Source organism: Cygnus atratus, chromosome 15, assembly GCF_013377495.2.
Source record: "Cygnus atratus isolate AKBS03 ecotype Queensland, Australia chromosome 15, CAtr_DNAZoo_HiC_assembly, whole genome shotgun sequence".
NCBI classification, from domain to species: domain Eukaryota; kingdom Metazoa; phylum Chordata; class Aves; order Anseriformes; family Anatidae; genus Cygnus; species Cygnus atratus.
In genome coordinates this window covers 924,706-939,742 of record NC_066376.1, presented here as the reverse complement: position 1 = coordinate 939,742, position 15,037 = coordinate 924,706, and the positions used below count along the sequence as shown (strand labels likewise).

General features: G+C 42.2%; 1 protein-coding gene across 4 annotated transcripts in view; it reads left to right on the top strand.

Annotated features, from left to right (window-relative positions):
- Positions 1 to 8,861, top strand: part of RBBP6 (RB binding protein 6, ubiquitin ligase) — a 31,568-nt gene extending 22,707 nt beyond the window's left edge. For 2 of the 4 annotated variants that reach the window (XM_035563418.2, XM_035563417.2), the window contains 6 exons: positions 20 to 98; positions 185 to 242; positions 1,401 to 1,766; positions 2,125 to 2,226; positions 3,683 to 5,431; positions 6,276 to 8,861. In XM_035563418.2, coding sequence (XP_035419311.1) covers positions 20 to 98; positions 185 to 242; positions 1,401 to 1,766; positions 2,125 to 2,226; positions 3,683 to 5,431; positions 6,276 to 8,436 — 4,515 coding nt within the window. In that variant the 3' untranslated portion in view covers positions 8,437 to 8,861. The remainder of the gene's footprint in view (positions 1 to 19; positions 99 to 184; positions 243 to 1,400; positions 1,767 to 2,124; positions 2,227 to 3,682; positions 5,432 to 6,275) is intronic. The other 2 variants (XM_035563420.2, XM_035563419.2) reach the window with 1 other exon arrangement.
- The last annotated feature ends 6,176 nt before the right edge of the window (positions 8,862 to 15,037 follow it).

The window sequence follows — 15,037 nt, the reverse complement described above, 5'->3', positions numbered from 1 at the left end:
GTTTGCATTTATTCACAAGGGTTATCAGGTTCCTGTACTAAGACAACCAGCATTACAAAGTCTTCTGGGCCCACAAGGACAATCAATACCCACAACTGGTAAATATCTGCAGCTTTAGAATTTCTTTTTAAAAAAAAATCTTCGGATAAACTGAATGGGATTTTTTTCCTATCCAATCCAAAAGGTCATCCCATGAGAGCCGGTACAATTCGCTCGGCAGGCGGCAGGCCAGGTTGGGAACTGTAAGTATATTCTACAGAAATTAATACATTATCACTTGTAACCTGTTCAATTAGGCAGTGTCACATAACTTATACAACAGCTGATTAATAATGAAATAAGTATGTACAGATAGTTGTGGAGAATGTAAGTGATAATTAATTTGTAAATGATTTTATTTGAATTAGCTCTAACAAGAGGGGGATCTGTGCTTCCAGTAAGACTATTTAAAAGAAAACTCCAGTGCATAATTGAAGAGGACTCTGAAAAATTAATACTTTTTCAGGAAACTGTAACTATATGAACAAGTTAAATATAATTAAAGGATCAGATGAAAAGCCACCCTTTTGATTACTGGCTGAATATGGCTGACAAAATTGATTTTGCAATAGAATTTGGCCTCCAACATTATTTTTTAACAACTTAGTTGATAGTGACTGAGCAAATTGTTGGAAAAGTCAATGCTCTGATTTTATGACAATCTGGAGTTTCTTCAGTTTAGGCCTCTCAAACAGGCAAGCTGCTTTCTCTTACTTGGAGAGAGAGGAGTCCGTTTTATTTATTAATCGTAGTGTCAAGTTTGTCCTTCATTCTGGTATACATTTGTTATAGATAGATTGTAAGTGTGTGTTACCTTTATAAAATCTTAAAACAAAAACGAGGATCCATCTCACAGATTATCTAAAATCTCAAATTCAGTAAGCAAGAAAATAACAACAATTCAGGGACAAGAACAGGCCAAATGCATCATCATGAGGCAACAACGTAGAAAGCCTATGTGGAAGATGTTAAAAAGAAGTTCAAGAGAAGATTAGTTAATATTTGTGCAGTACTTTGAAGATCAGAAGTTTGAAGTATTAAGTATATCAAGGAGTGGCAGAGGAGCGGTGGGCACTTGGCACTTGTGAAATAGGAGTCTTCTTTAAGCATAGGCAGCCTCCATCCACAGTTGCAAAGCTGAGTATAAGCAGAGAAGACTGGGGGAACTGTTGGGGGTGAGAATGTGGAAAGCAAGTATGAGGATCAAGAAATGTGTGTAGACCCAAATGAACAGAAAGCAGGGAGAAAAACACTTAAGTTCAAGAAGTACTCCCCACTGTTCTCCTGCTTCCATTCGCTTTCCTCTTTAAAATCAGGGCAGAGTGTAACAAACAGTGACACATGTTTTTGGGTTTCTTTAGAAGTTCAAATCGAGGACGCCCGCATAGTGAACGTACACAAAGGACTCAGGCCCCAACACTGCCAGCATCAGCACCAGTCTTTGTGCCTGTGCCTCCACCTCCCTTGTATCCTCCACCTCCCCATGCACTTCCTCTTCCACCGGGGGTACCACCACCACAGTTTCCTCCTCAGTTTCCACCTGGTCAGCCTCCATCAGCTGGGTACACTGTCCCCCCTCCAGGATATCCCCCAGCTCCTGCAAACATGTCATCAGCTTGGGTACCAACAGCAGTACCAACGGCTCATTCAAATACCATCCCAACGACACAAGCACCTCCTTTATCTAGGGAGGAGTTTTACAGAGAACAACGGAGACTTAAAGAGGAGTAAGTATTTGGCTCAATGAAGTTGTGTTGTTTTTCATTTTTGTATTTCAATAGCATATCGGGCTGCAGTTACACTAAAGTGCGTCTGACATAAGCAAAAGTTACATATAGAACATTTTTTTCCAATATACATTTTCATTGTGGATGGTAAACATGCAAAACTAAAGACAAATGTAACTCTAAAACTTTCCCTAAAACTCGTAGGAATTCTAAACTGTTTTTGCATAAATAGGATGTTCACCTTTTGCATTTGCATGCAGTATACATTTTCTCATATTGGCCATGTTTTGTTTCTTGATGTCTTTTTGTAATAAAGGTCAAACTATAATTGTAATAAAGGTCAAACTTATTTTAACAGGGAAAAGAAAAAGTCCAAACTTGATGAGTTTACAAATGATTTTGCTAAGGAATTGATGGAATATAAAAAGATTCAAAAGGAGCGTAGGCGTTCGTTTTCCAGGTAACTGCTTTACATGTCCGTAATGGAGAAGCAGATTGTCTAGAAGAATCAGGAGGAGTTCCACTCCACCTCACTATCTTTAGATGGATTGGATAATTCAAGGGATTAGCAGTGACAGGATTTTCCTACGTAGCTCAGATATAGCAGAGCTTGCAGTTGACTGATAGTTATCATTTGGCAGCAGTTATTAAGAAGCAGGTGTCTCTTACTAAAGCATCTCTATAACCATCCTTCACCTCCTGACAACCTTGAGGAGGCCAAAAAGTGAATTAAGTGTAGTTGCTAGATGTTCTCTGTCTCCCTATTCTGATTGTAACCATTACTTCAGTGCACTTTGGAGGAGATAGGTGAGAGAAATTGTCTTCATTTCCTCTTTTGTCTATCTTATATGGATACACGGAGAGATTTTAACCTGGACTGCAAACTGGTGGCTTGCGCTAGTATCTTGTTTACATTGTTAAATTTTTCTTAGGACTTAAAAGATCAGACGTGTTTATAATGAATTCTTAAATTGTTGAAGGACTTTCAGAGGAAGAATGATGCTAATGAGTATGTGCAGATTAACGTGAAATAGTTCTTTAAAAATTAACGAAAGAAAAACTTGTAAAGGAAAATACTCAGGATAGTTTACATTTTCTATCCCAAAAATTCACTTGGGCAGCAGCCTGAATAACTATTAGTAATGTTTGTTACTAATAGTCTGAATGTCTATTAGTAATGTTGTCAATATCTTTATTAAGAGTAATGGCATTGATTCATAATATTACTAGAAGCTGTTTAAAAGCTTTTACATATCGTTTTACTTGAAATGAGGTCACTTGCCTTGGCTAGAACTAGAAATATGTGCAAAATTTTGCTAGGACATCTGGCTAGAAGTTTATTAAATTTTACGGCATGTAATGTTGCAATACAAAGTATTATGTCTCCTGTACAGATTGCCAAATAAGCAGTGAAGTTAAATTGTCTAAGCTGGCATTTTAGAATTGAGCTTTACTGTCTTCAGACAAACTCATATTTTCTTGATACTTGGTACTGCACTGTAGCCGTTAAGACTTGCGGTTTTTTTGCATCTTACTGCAACATAAATGATTTGCATTGCATTGTAGTTGCTGAGTAGTAAAAAAAATGTACATTTGTGTACCAGCAGAGGCCAGTATACACCACCTTAAATCAATCAATAGCTGTGGTAGTCAATATAATAGAAGTGAGTGGAAATAGACTTTACTCTTCCTGTATGTTTTTACACTAACAAAGCAGCAACTGTTCCGTCTTGTAAGCAAAAACTTTTACATGTTTTCAAGTTCTTCAGTTTGCAGTAGCATTATGTCAGCAGCTGAAAGAAGCTTTGACATAAGCATGTGGAGAGGAAAAAAAAGAATTGAGAGAAAAAAAAATGGGGAGAGCGACTGTTTTGAATTAACTTCTTCTTTGGTTTTTGTGTTGTGTTTTTTTTAAGGTCCAAGTCTCCCTATAGTGCTTCATCTTACTCTAGAAGTTCATATACCTACTCCAAGTCAAGATCAGGTTCTTCCCGCTCCCGCTCCTACTCTCGATCATTTAGTCGTTCCCATTCTCGTTCCTACTCGCGATCTCCTCCGTATCCAAGAAGAGGCAAAGGGAAGAGTCGTAACTATCGTTCTAGGTCAAGGTCACATGGTTATCACCGTTCAAGGTCAAGGTCACCTCCATACAGAAGATACCATTCTCGATCAAGGTCTCCAGTATTTAGAGGCCAGTCTCCCACTAAACGGACTATACCACAAGGGGAAGGAGAAAGGGAGTATTTTAACAGATACAGAGAAGTTCCACCATATGATATAAAAGCTTACTATGGCAGATCTGTTGACTTTAGAGATCCTTTTGAAAAGGAAAGATACAGAGAATGGGAAAGGAACTATAGAGAATGGTATGAAAAGTTCTACAAGGGCTATGCTGTTGGTGCTCAACCTCGACCTCCAGTAAATAGAGAGAACTTTTCTCCGGATAGGTTTGGTCCACCTGGAACCAGACGAGAGAATTCACCATATGCTCGGGGACGTAGGGAGGATTATGCTGGTGGGCAGAGCCATAGAAATCGTAATATAGCTGGAAATTACCCTGAAAAACTTTCTGGAAGAGAGAGCCATGGTATAAAAGATCCTACAAAATCAAAAGAAAAGGAGGTTGAAAATCCATTGGGAGACGGCAAAGGAAATAAACATAAAAAACACCGGAAGAGGAGAAAAGGGGATGAGAATGAAGGTTTTCCCACTGCTGAGTTGTTAGACAGTGCAAGAAAACCAAGAGAACCAGGTACAGCAGAAGATGTTAAAACAGACTCTCTGTTCATGCTCCCAAGTAGAGATGATGCCACACCTGTGAGAGATGAACCTATGGAAGCAGATTCTATTGCTTTCAAACCAGTGTCTGAAAAGGAGAAAAAAGAGAAGGATAAGCCAAAAGCAAAAATAGACAAGGCAAAACGGAAAGCAGAAGTGGCTGCTCCTCCTAAAAAAGACAATATAATAAAACCAGCTAAAGCTTCCCAAGAGAAGGTGGACACCGATCGTGAAAAATCGCCTCGAATAGAACCTCCTGTGAAAAAAGTGAAGGAAGAGTTGCCAAAGGCAGACAGTGTTAAAACGTCTTCCTCTCAAAAGGATGAGAAGGCTACTGGTACACCACGGAAAGTTCATCCAAAAGTGACAAAGGATCACCCGGAAACCAGACCAGCCAAGGAAGAAAAGACAAAGAAGGACCATACAAAGGAAATCAAGTCAGAGAAACCCTCCAACAAAGAGGACAAGTCAAAAAAAACTGTTGAAAAAGGCAAACCTTCTGATGCAAAAGCTGAAAAAAGAAAAAGAAAAGCCGATGAAAAGGTTGATAAAGAACACGAAGCAACTTCGATAAAGGCCTCTAAACCAGAAAGTGCTGAATCAAAAACATCACCAAAGGGAAAAACTGAACCTGATGGTGAAAAAGGAGAGAGAACTCCAGAAAAGGATAAATCTGCTTTTCTTACCACTCCTGCAAAAAAGATTAAACTTAACCGAGAAACTGGCAAAAAGATTGTGAGTGGAGAAAATGTGCCACCCGTGAAAGAACCTGTTGAGAAAGCTGAGCCAAGCAGCAGCAAAGTTAAACAAGAAAAAGTGAAAGGAAAAGCGAGAAGAAAAGTAACAGCAGCTGATGGATCTGGTTCAACTCTTGTAGATTATACCAGGTACCTAATCGTTTCTTTTCTTATGCTTTCTCCCTTCTTCCCCTCTAAAATGTAATGTCCTTCTTATAACTAATGAAAGGAAAAACAAAATCCATGCTCAGTGAGTGAGTGAGTCATCGTTGAGCTTTTCAGTTAAACTGTACTTGGGTCCAAATCAAATTTCGTGGGAGCAAACAAGCAGTCTGTAGTGAACAGAAAGGTTATGAGCTTAATTCATGGGTGATATGGTTGACCCTTACTTCTGGGTCTTTTTTTCCCTCTTAATCATTACCCTTTTGAGTACTGCTACACATTGCCTCTTCGTGGTGTCCTTTCTGTCTTGTCTTCAGCTTAATGCTAAAGGCAAGGATAACAGATATGTCTGTACAGTGCAGTGTTTTGTATTTTAAAAATTGCAAGGTATTGTAGCTGTCTTCTTCTGTTAGAGTGACATGAAATTATAACTTGCAGAAGTAGCATCTTGGTTGCCAATACACTGTACTGCTTTGAGCCCCTAATTGCTCCTTAATTGCTTGCTTACTTGTCGAAACAAGAATATATATCTAATTTATCTACTATTGATAGAAATAGGACATCAAGGAATTACCAGATCAGACAGTTCCCAATCTGATAATCTCATGTCTTTGTTAATTAAATGCATAGTAGGAAGATACTAAATTAATTGATTGCTCATAATCTTAGCCAGTGGACTCATCCTTTTTCATCTGTTCCTTTGTTGAGTATCTTTTGAAAAAAATATTGAAGATTTACAAGTGAAACAAAGGCCATTTTATAAAATACTATAAAAGACAGCTGTGCTTGCATCTCTACCCCCTTATTAATGTATGGGTTTTTTTCTTCTTAGTACAAGTTCTACTGGAGGAAGCCCTGTTAGAAAGTCTGAAGAGAAGCCAGATACAAAACGAACTGTCATCAAGACAATGGAGGAGTATAATAATGATATAACTGCTCCTGCTGAAGATGTCATTATTATGATCCAGGTTCCTCAGTCAAAGTGGGATAAGGATGACTTTGAGTCTGAAGAGGAAGACATTAAATCTACCCAGCCTCCTTCAAACATAGGAAAACCTGCTAGTGTTGTAAAAAATGTGAGTAGTAAGCCTTCAAATCCTGTAAAACACAACGAAAAAGAGACTGAGCCTTTGGAGAAAACACAGAAAACTACAAAAGAGTTGAGTTATGAAAGCTCCCAGCATGATGCAAAAAGTTCAAAAAGTTCGATGTCAAATGAAAAAGGGAAAACCAAAGAGCGAGATCATTCTCTGTCAGACAAGGATGCTTCTGAGAAGAGAAAGAGCAGTGTTCAGCCAGAAAAAGACCACTCAGAACGTGCAACTGAACAAGGAAATGGAAAAAATATTTCTCAATCTTCCAAAGACGGTAGATCTTCAGACAAACATGATTCTGGCCGTGGATCCACTGCTAAAGACTTTACTCCTAACCGAGACAAAAAATCTGACCATGATAGCAACAGAGAGCATTCTAGTTCCAAGCGTAGAGATGAAAAAAGTGAATTAGCAAGGAGAAAAGACTCCCCTTCTCGAAACAGAGAATCTACATCAGGACAAAAAAGTAAACCAAGAGATGAACGAGCAGAGTGCTCCAAAAAGGGCACTGGAGATTCCAAAAGGAGCAGCTACAGTCCTCTACGTGACCGAAAGCAGTCAGATCACAAAACTACTCATGATTCCAAGCGTTCATTAGAGGAGCACAAACCTCTAGATAAAAATTCAGGGAAGGAAAAGGAGAAGGAGAAAGAAAAGGAGAAGGAGAAGGAAAAGGAAAAGGAGAAAGAAAAGGAGAAGGAGAAGGAGAAGGAGAAAGAAAAGGAAAAGGAGAGGGAGAAGGAGAAAGAAAAGGAAAAGGAGAGGGAGAAGGAGAAAGAAAAGGAAAAGGAGAGGGAGAAGGAGAAAGAAAAGGAAAAGGAGAGGGAGAAGGAGAAAGAAAAGGAAAAGGAGAGGGAGAAGGAGAAAGAAAAGGAAAAGGAGAGGGAGAAGGAGAAAGAAAAGGAAAAGGAGAGGGAGAAGGAGAAAGAAAAGGAGAAGGAGAGGGAGAAAGAAAAGGAGAAGGAGAGGGAGAAAGAAAAGGAGAAGGAGAGGGAGAAAGAAAAGGAGAAGGAGAGGGAGAAAGAAAAGGAGAAGGAGAGGGAGAAAGAAAAGGAGAAGGAGAAAGAAAAGGAGAAGGAGAGGGAGAAAGAAAAGGAGAAGGAGAGGGAGAAAGAAAAGGAGAAGGAGAGGGAGAAAGAAAAGGAGAAGGAGAAGGAAAAGGAGAAGGAGAAGGAGAGGGAGAAGGAAAAGGAGAAGGAGAAGGAGAAGGAGGAGAAAGAAAAGGAGAAGGACAAGCACATGTCTGAAATAAAGAGCAATAAAGAAAAAGAGTTGGGTTGCAATAAGCCACCTTTGAGACAAGAATCACCAGATGCAAAAAATGAGAAAGAAAACATGACTGGACAAAACGATAAAACTGGTGTCAAGCCTAAGCCTCAGGTGAGCAACCCCTCACGGCTGTCTTCTGATCCAACTCGAGAAACTGATGAGGCTGCATTTGTACCAGACTACAATGAAAGTGACAGTGAAAGTAATGTATCTGCAAAAGATGAGGAAACTGTAGGAAAAAATTCTAAAGAATTGAAAGAAAAAGCTGTTGATAAGGTTAAAGAGGATACAGCAGCACCTGCCACAGTTGACCAGCCTGAAGCAGGCAGAAGTCAAAGTCAAAGCAGCCCCAGCGTTAGCCGCAGTCGTAGTCAAAGCCCTTCTGAGAGTCAAACTCGAAGCCACAGCAGCAGTGCCAGCTCAGGAGAGAGTCAAGACAGCAAGAAAAAGAAAAAGAAGAAAGAGAAGAAGAAGCACAAGAAACACAAAAAACATAAGAAGCATAAGAAACACACCGGAAATGAATCAGAATTGGAGAAAAGCCAAAAACACAAACACAAGAAGAAAAAATCAAAGAAGAGCAAAGATAAAGAGAAAGATGACCAAAAAGTTAAATCTGTCACTATATAGAATGACAGATAAGAAAAAATTGACTTAATTCCTAAGTCATCTGTATTAAATTTTGTTAAAATGTAAACGAATTCAAGCGTTGTAAATAATGACATGAAAGACCCTGTGCTGCACTTAAAATATTGCTGCTTGATTATTTGATTTTTACATCAGAGCTTTATAAAAGTGAACATTTTGTACAGAATTGTGAGTTGTGACCATGTAACATGAAAGGTTTTGCTGGGGCATCTTATTTTTAACCACCGTTAATTAGTTTGGGTGGAGTTTACTGTACTGTGAAAATTTTCACATTTGAATTTTTTTTTAATTGCCTGGCGGAAGAAGCTGGTATCAGTTATGAAATATCTGCAGAATGATTTGCAGAATACATTACAGCCCTGTTATGTCACTTTTTGATTACAATAAAAAGTTTTCAGTAAACTTTATTCCATGTGATGAGATTTCCAGTGATAGCTGAACATAAGCAGAGAAAGGAGTGTCAGAAAAAAAATTACTGGTAGCTTGCTGATAACTAATGTATGAAATATAATGTATCGGGGGGTTAATTTTGAAAAGACTGCTTGAACTTGAAATCTTTTGAACTGGTACAATGTGGGGAGGTATTTGCCAAGAGGTGTCCTTTTCCATGTGCCCCATCGAATTTGTTTTTATATTTCAAAAAGTATATGGCCCCAGAAATATAGCCACTGTTAACATCTGGTACTGACTATTTTAGAACAATGTTATATGGGAAGTTGTCATATTTCAACACTCTTCCAGTTTGTTTAGAAAGCTGTTGCCATTTGTTGGCAAACATTTACACATACATTTTAACATGTCCTGTAATCTGTATTTCCTCTCACAACCAAAAATGAATTTGGAAAAAGAAGAAAAAATATTAGAAAGGCAGATTTCTGCTTTAGACTGGTTTGAACAAGGGCAGAAAATCTAGAAAATACAAATTTAATTAGCTTGGTAGTTTCAAGAAGGAAGTCATTTCTTCTTTCTTTTCACAGGTGGCAGTGGTGGGTGTTGCTAAACTGTCGGAAAACCAGCATATGGTGATAAATACATCTCATAGTGCATGAAGGGCATAACATCCCAGTAACAACTGGACTTCGTAGTGAAAGCTCTCCACTGTTTCTCTGTGGGATTTGCCCCAAATGAATTATAAGTACTAGATATTAAAGCAGCATTTCAGGGCTTCCTGCTTGCAGAAATTATTTTGTTCAAATATCGGCATTGTTTGTAGGAACTGTCACTGGGATATTTAGCAGTACAGAGATAATAAAGTAATTCTTCGTTTTGCTTTTCAGTCGGTTGACTCACATTTTAAATATCAGGTTAGAGGTAGAGCATCTTTTCCTTCTTCTGATGGCTAAAAACAATAGCAGAACTAGTACTGGATTCGCTTCCAGTACTTTGCCAAGGCATTCTTGGTAAATTTCAGATGTTTTCTGCACAGGCTTTCTTTCCAGAAGAGAAGAAGTGGCTAATAGACATTGTGTGTTCATCTAGCATTTCCTGCGTGTGGTCCAACAAATGTGTCTGACCAAAGTATACACCAGATGTATTGGAATTTTAGGCAGCTTCAGACTGACCATTTTTATATAGTCTGGGCTTATGATGATGAGGCCAATGAAAACAGAAAATGTATTTAGCACTCTTCACTGTCTGTGAGTATACTTTGGCCTAATGAAATACAGAAAATTTAGCTCTAAGTGAAATGGGATTCTTACTTGAGTCAGAATGTGTTAATGTGCTTTCTTATTAAGGGTCAGAGTAATTGGTAAGCTTATGTAGAAGTTTCTTTGTGAAATAGCTCCATAAAAACAGGCAAAATGCTGTATTTTTATATAACGTGCTGAGAAAGCCGTAGTCAATGCCTGTCTTAATACTCTGTTAAACTCTCCGTATTTTTTTTCAGAGCTCTGTAACTGTTACTGATTTTTCAGTCTCCTGTGAATTTAATTGACCGCACATAGAATTTATGATTACTTTTTTTCCAAGATTTTTGAGCTGAAGGTACCTAAAATGTGCCTGTGCTCGGGCTTGAATGGGTAATTTTTACTACAGTCAGGTTTAGAAGTCTTTGGACTGAATTTCTGAAGCTTTTATGCGTTGCCTACAGTAATGCAAAGGGGTGTATCCAAACTGTGTTCTCTAGGTGTGAGAGTAAATTTGCCTGGAATGCATTTGATTTCACATGGTGAAATACTTTTAAGATGGTTTTAATCACAGAGAAGGAAAACATACTTACAGAGAAAACTAAGTTTTGACTGTCTTCTTCAGACATGAGAAACAGTTGTTGACTCAGTGGATTTAATATATTCCTAAAGCAATACTGCTTTGTCATGTACTAATGGTAAGTGTGGTCTGGTCCTCTAAAATGGTCACAATTCCTTATGCCAGTGTCTTCAGAGAATTGTTGGACTCATCTCATCTTCTTTCTTCAATTTATTCTAAATAGGTTAGAATGCTGTTTGAACATACTGGTAGGTAGCAACTCAAGCTGGAAAAGCCCAGGAAAGAAAGTAGTTTGAAAAATGTAAATGGCCAAGCAGAAAACTGCCCCAAACCAGGCAACAAACTAGGTTATCATCCAGGCCTTTGAAATAAAGGAAATGTGTGAAAAAGGCAAGGGCTTAAGGTGCAGGATAAAGTAATGTCATGCATTGGTAGAGGTAAAATTAAGAAGCCTAGGACTCAAAATGAGTTTTAGTTAGAACCCCTAATAACTGTTGTGCATGTTAAAAGTAAAGGCCGAGAAGTGGAAGCTATATTCGTTATTTAATGAGAGTAAATAATGGGTGAAACAGCAATGGTTGACTAAACAGTGTATGAGTTTAGTAAAATATGAGGATCACGGGTTAAAGAATAGAGCACGTTAAACAACGTTCAGATGGTGCTTGAATGCGAAGGCTACTAGTCAAGGTGCTTTCTGTGCACTCTGAGGGAGGGTGTTATGTCTTGGATGACTGAAGAGCAAGCCTTGTCCCTAGCTTCACAGGAGAAAAGAATTGGAATGTGTTTAAATATTTGTTGTAATACCAATCCGGATTTGGCTGAACATTTGGTAGTGTGTTAACACACAGGAGGTAACAGGGTGAAGAATAGTCATTAGCAAACCGAAGAAGAATCAAACCCGGTCCCTTCTCCTTAAAGTCTGTTTGAGAGCAAGGTTTGGAAACTCAAGCTCTTGTGCAGATCTAGAAAAACTTCCTGCCTGGGTTCTGTGCCACACTTCTGTGCTCGTATGTTATTATGTGTGAGGACTCGAGCACATCTAAATGCACACAGGCTCCTTGAAAAATGGAATTGCAGCTGCTTTATATTGGAACACGTCTGTGGGAAACGAAGGTGGTGCTTGGCCCCTTGATTTATATAATGCCTTGTAATTGTTGGACTTGCCCAGACAGTTGGAGGTGCAGAGTTCATACCCTCAGCCTGAGGCTTTCACGCCTGTATCGTTCCTTACACCTCCAAAAATGAGGAGACTCGCAGACCTAAGGGAGCACCAGCGGGACTGCATCGCTGTAGCCAAGAGGCTGTGGGACATGTGTGAGGGTAGGGATGAGTTCTGGCTTCTGACATAGCATTACGCATAAGGTGCAGGAAGCAGAATTTAGGCTTGACTTTAATATGGATGTTCAGTACAAATAGCAAGGGGCTGGATGCTGCCAGAGCCTGCAGGATCTCTGTCCTGAGAGTAGGGCAGGCTGCCATCAGCAGGGCCAGGTGCTGACCTTGGCACTGGGATCGCTGTGGTAGCTGAGTTCTTGACAGCTTCTACCAACCATATTTTCCTGATTCAAAATGCTTTCTTAGGTGTGATTACGAAGAGAGTGGTGGGTGTTTTGTCAGTTGTTTGCATTGGTTGTATTGTCTGACGGGAAACAGCCGTAGAAGTGTATGAGCCGAGATGCTGTTAGAAGCATACGGGTTCTTTCCTTAGAAGTGATGGAGTGGTTAGACAAACATGTTGGGCATATCCAGTCTGCCCCAGAGCAAAGAATGGAATAGGTAATTTGAGTCTACAAATGATAGGATCACTGAAAAAGCAATGCTAATGTGCAAAATCCCAAACTACCACAATTAGCAACGAGAACTAGCATATAGGCTTCATAGATCTTGTAATGCAGTTTGAATCATTGAAACGCTGGGAAGCTGCGAGAAACTGCGAAGAAAATGCTGTCAGTTCTCAGTACCAGGCAAGCTGCAAAGGCAAACCCTGACAGAAAATAAATTACAGAGAAGGGTCTGAGTCCTCAAAATAAATCTTGAAATTTACTCTGGGTAAGAGGCATCTGGGTAGTCAGGGATTTGAGGTGCTTCACAGCCCTCTGTGCTGTCACCACGCAGGTATCTCACTGTCGGCAGGGGCACTGCCATGTTTTAGTATCTGATAGGTTTTCTTAAATAGCAGAAGCAACACGTACCCTTCCTGTCTGTGTAATGATCTTCACCCTAACGGGGATGAGGCATGCAACTAATCCTGCTCATCAGCTTAGACCAAATACTGGTATTTGTGGAAGGGGAGAAATAGTTATTAATTTCTGTATGCAACCTGATACCTTCCCAGACTGCAGTGTTTGTTGCTGAACTTTTTTTAGCTCCCAACAGCTTACAAGTAAATGCCAAGCAGGAAGCACAGCACTTAAATGGTTGCCAAATTGCTTCTTGTGTTCTTGCCTAGCAAGCTGATGGGGGTCATTTAAATTAGATTGGGTTTTATATTGAAATGGGATCAACTGAGATTTACTGTTTGCATCGTTGCCCTGAATTTTAATATAGAACCATCATATTGTGAGCCTAGCTGTCCACTCAGCACAGGGCCTGCGAGCACAGCGCCCCGCTGTGAACCCCCCCGAACAGGGGCAGGGCCAGGGCTGCTCCTGGGGGAATCAGCCCCGCTGGCCGCCCCCTGCACCGGGCCCAGGGGGCATCAAGGGCAGGTCGCAGCGCGCTGGCCTCCCACGGTTTGTTCCTGCGCCTCGCTGCGCGCTGCTGGCGGCCAGGCTGCAGGTGGACTCCAGTGCACAGAGAATCCGCGGGTTTTCCTTCTCCCTCCGCTTACTCCCTGGTTGCAGTGGATGACCTGAGGCGCTGGCTGAAGCCGGCAGCCGGCGGTGCCACAGCTTTGGTGCTTGAACCTGGCGTCTTGCCGCTCTCCGAATGTCTCCCAAATGGCTTTGGGTGGAGCTCTGGGGATGATGCTTTTGTACCAGCGTCTGTGGACTTGGTGGCTGGATGGTGAGGGACCCCGGCAGGGGATGCCGCCAGGTCCTTGCCTCAGCCCCACTGCAGGGAGAGGGGGTGCCCGGGTCTGGCAGCGCTGGGCTCGCGCCGTGCCCTGGGGCCGTGGGGATGGAGCGGGGACTGCTGGGGTCTGCTCAACAGGGCAGGAAAGAAAGCAAAGACAGCCCAAGGTTGAAGGAGGCAACACCTCTGAATGAAGACTAATTAAAAGGAAGAGCTAATCAAGGCCTTGAGCTCTCAGGAGTCCTGCTGGCAGGGATGCTGGGTGAGCTGGTGATGGAGCATGCCTTTTGGGGGAAGGAGGCTTCCTAATTAAATAGGGGCTGCTGAGCTGGGGGAGGGGGGTGGGGGAAGCTCTGGGGCCAGCATGCGGTGCTCTGCCAGCCAGGTGGGCAGAGGGCTCATTTCAGCCGTGACCCTCAGCAGCACAGTGGCACGTGCTCGTCTGGGAAGTGCTCAGGAGAAGCAGTGAGCAGGCAGGGGCAGCGAGCGAGGCAGGAGGCTGTTAGCAATGGTCAGAGCTCCGCTGCGGCCTTAGTGGGCGGATGAGTAATTAACTTATTTGACAAACATGCAGGAAAGATCATGATCAGTTGGGGAACAGACCCAACTGCTCCCCAAGTCCGAGATGATTAATCCAGGGCTTGTCCTGGGAAGGTGTCTGGGGTCTGCCAGGGGTGCCGGCTGCCCACGGGGCATTTTACGGGGCGAGCACCAGCTCCCAGGGACCCAGCTGCCTGCGAGGGGTCTGGCTGCGCTGGCAGCAAGGGACAGAGCTGGCCCATGCAGAGGCACAGAGAAGCAGGTCCTGGGGCAAAGCTCTTGTCCCAGCCCCACGGGAGGGCTGCTGGGGACGTGGCAGCCCTGGCCACAGCTCTGCCACCCGCCTGCTCTGCAGAGCTGCGCACGTTTCGGTGCCGTTTCCAGCGCAGGTCTGGGTGCCTCAGCCCCGTCCTGCCCTGCACCCACATCCCACGAGAGGCAGGAAGACCTCAGCCAGTGGGAAGGGGCTTTGTCCATCAGGGCAGCTACGGGTGCCCCGGGGGCATGGGGTTTGTGGTGCCTGCAGTGAGACCAGTGCCCATGGGCGCTGGGGGGGCCCGGACCTGAGCGCCTCCACCCCCAGCACAGGCAGCTCCTGCACGGAGCAGAGCCTGAGCAGAAGATGTCCCACAAATGCACGGCCCGCAGATGCACCAGGGCGGGTTTTGCAAACTCAGACTGTGAATTTCAGAGACCCAGCGCGGCACCTGGATGCCTCCCCCAGCCGGAGGACGATGGGCAGACCTCTCCTGCTTTGCAGGTACCAGCGCGTTCCCCATCCCTGCGCTCACAAATAAAATGTCCCGAAGAAAGGAGTTGC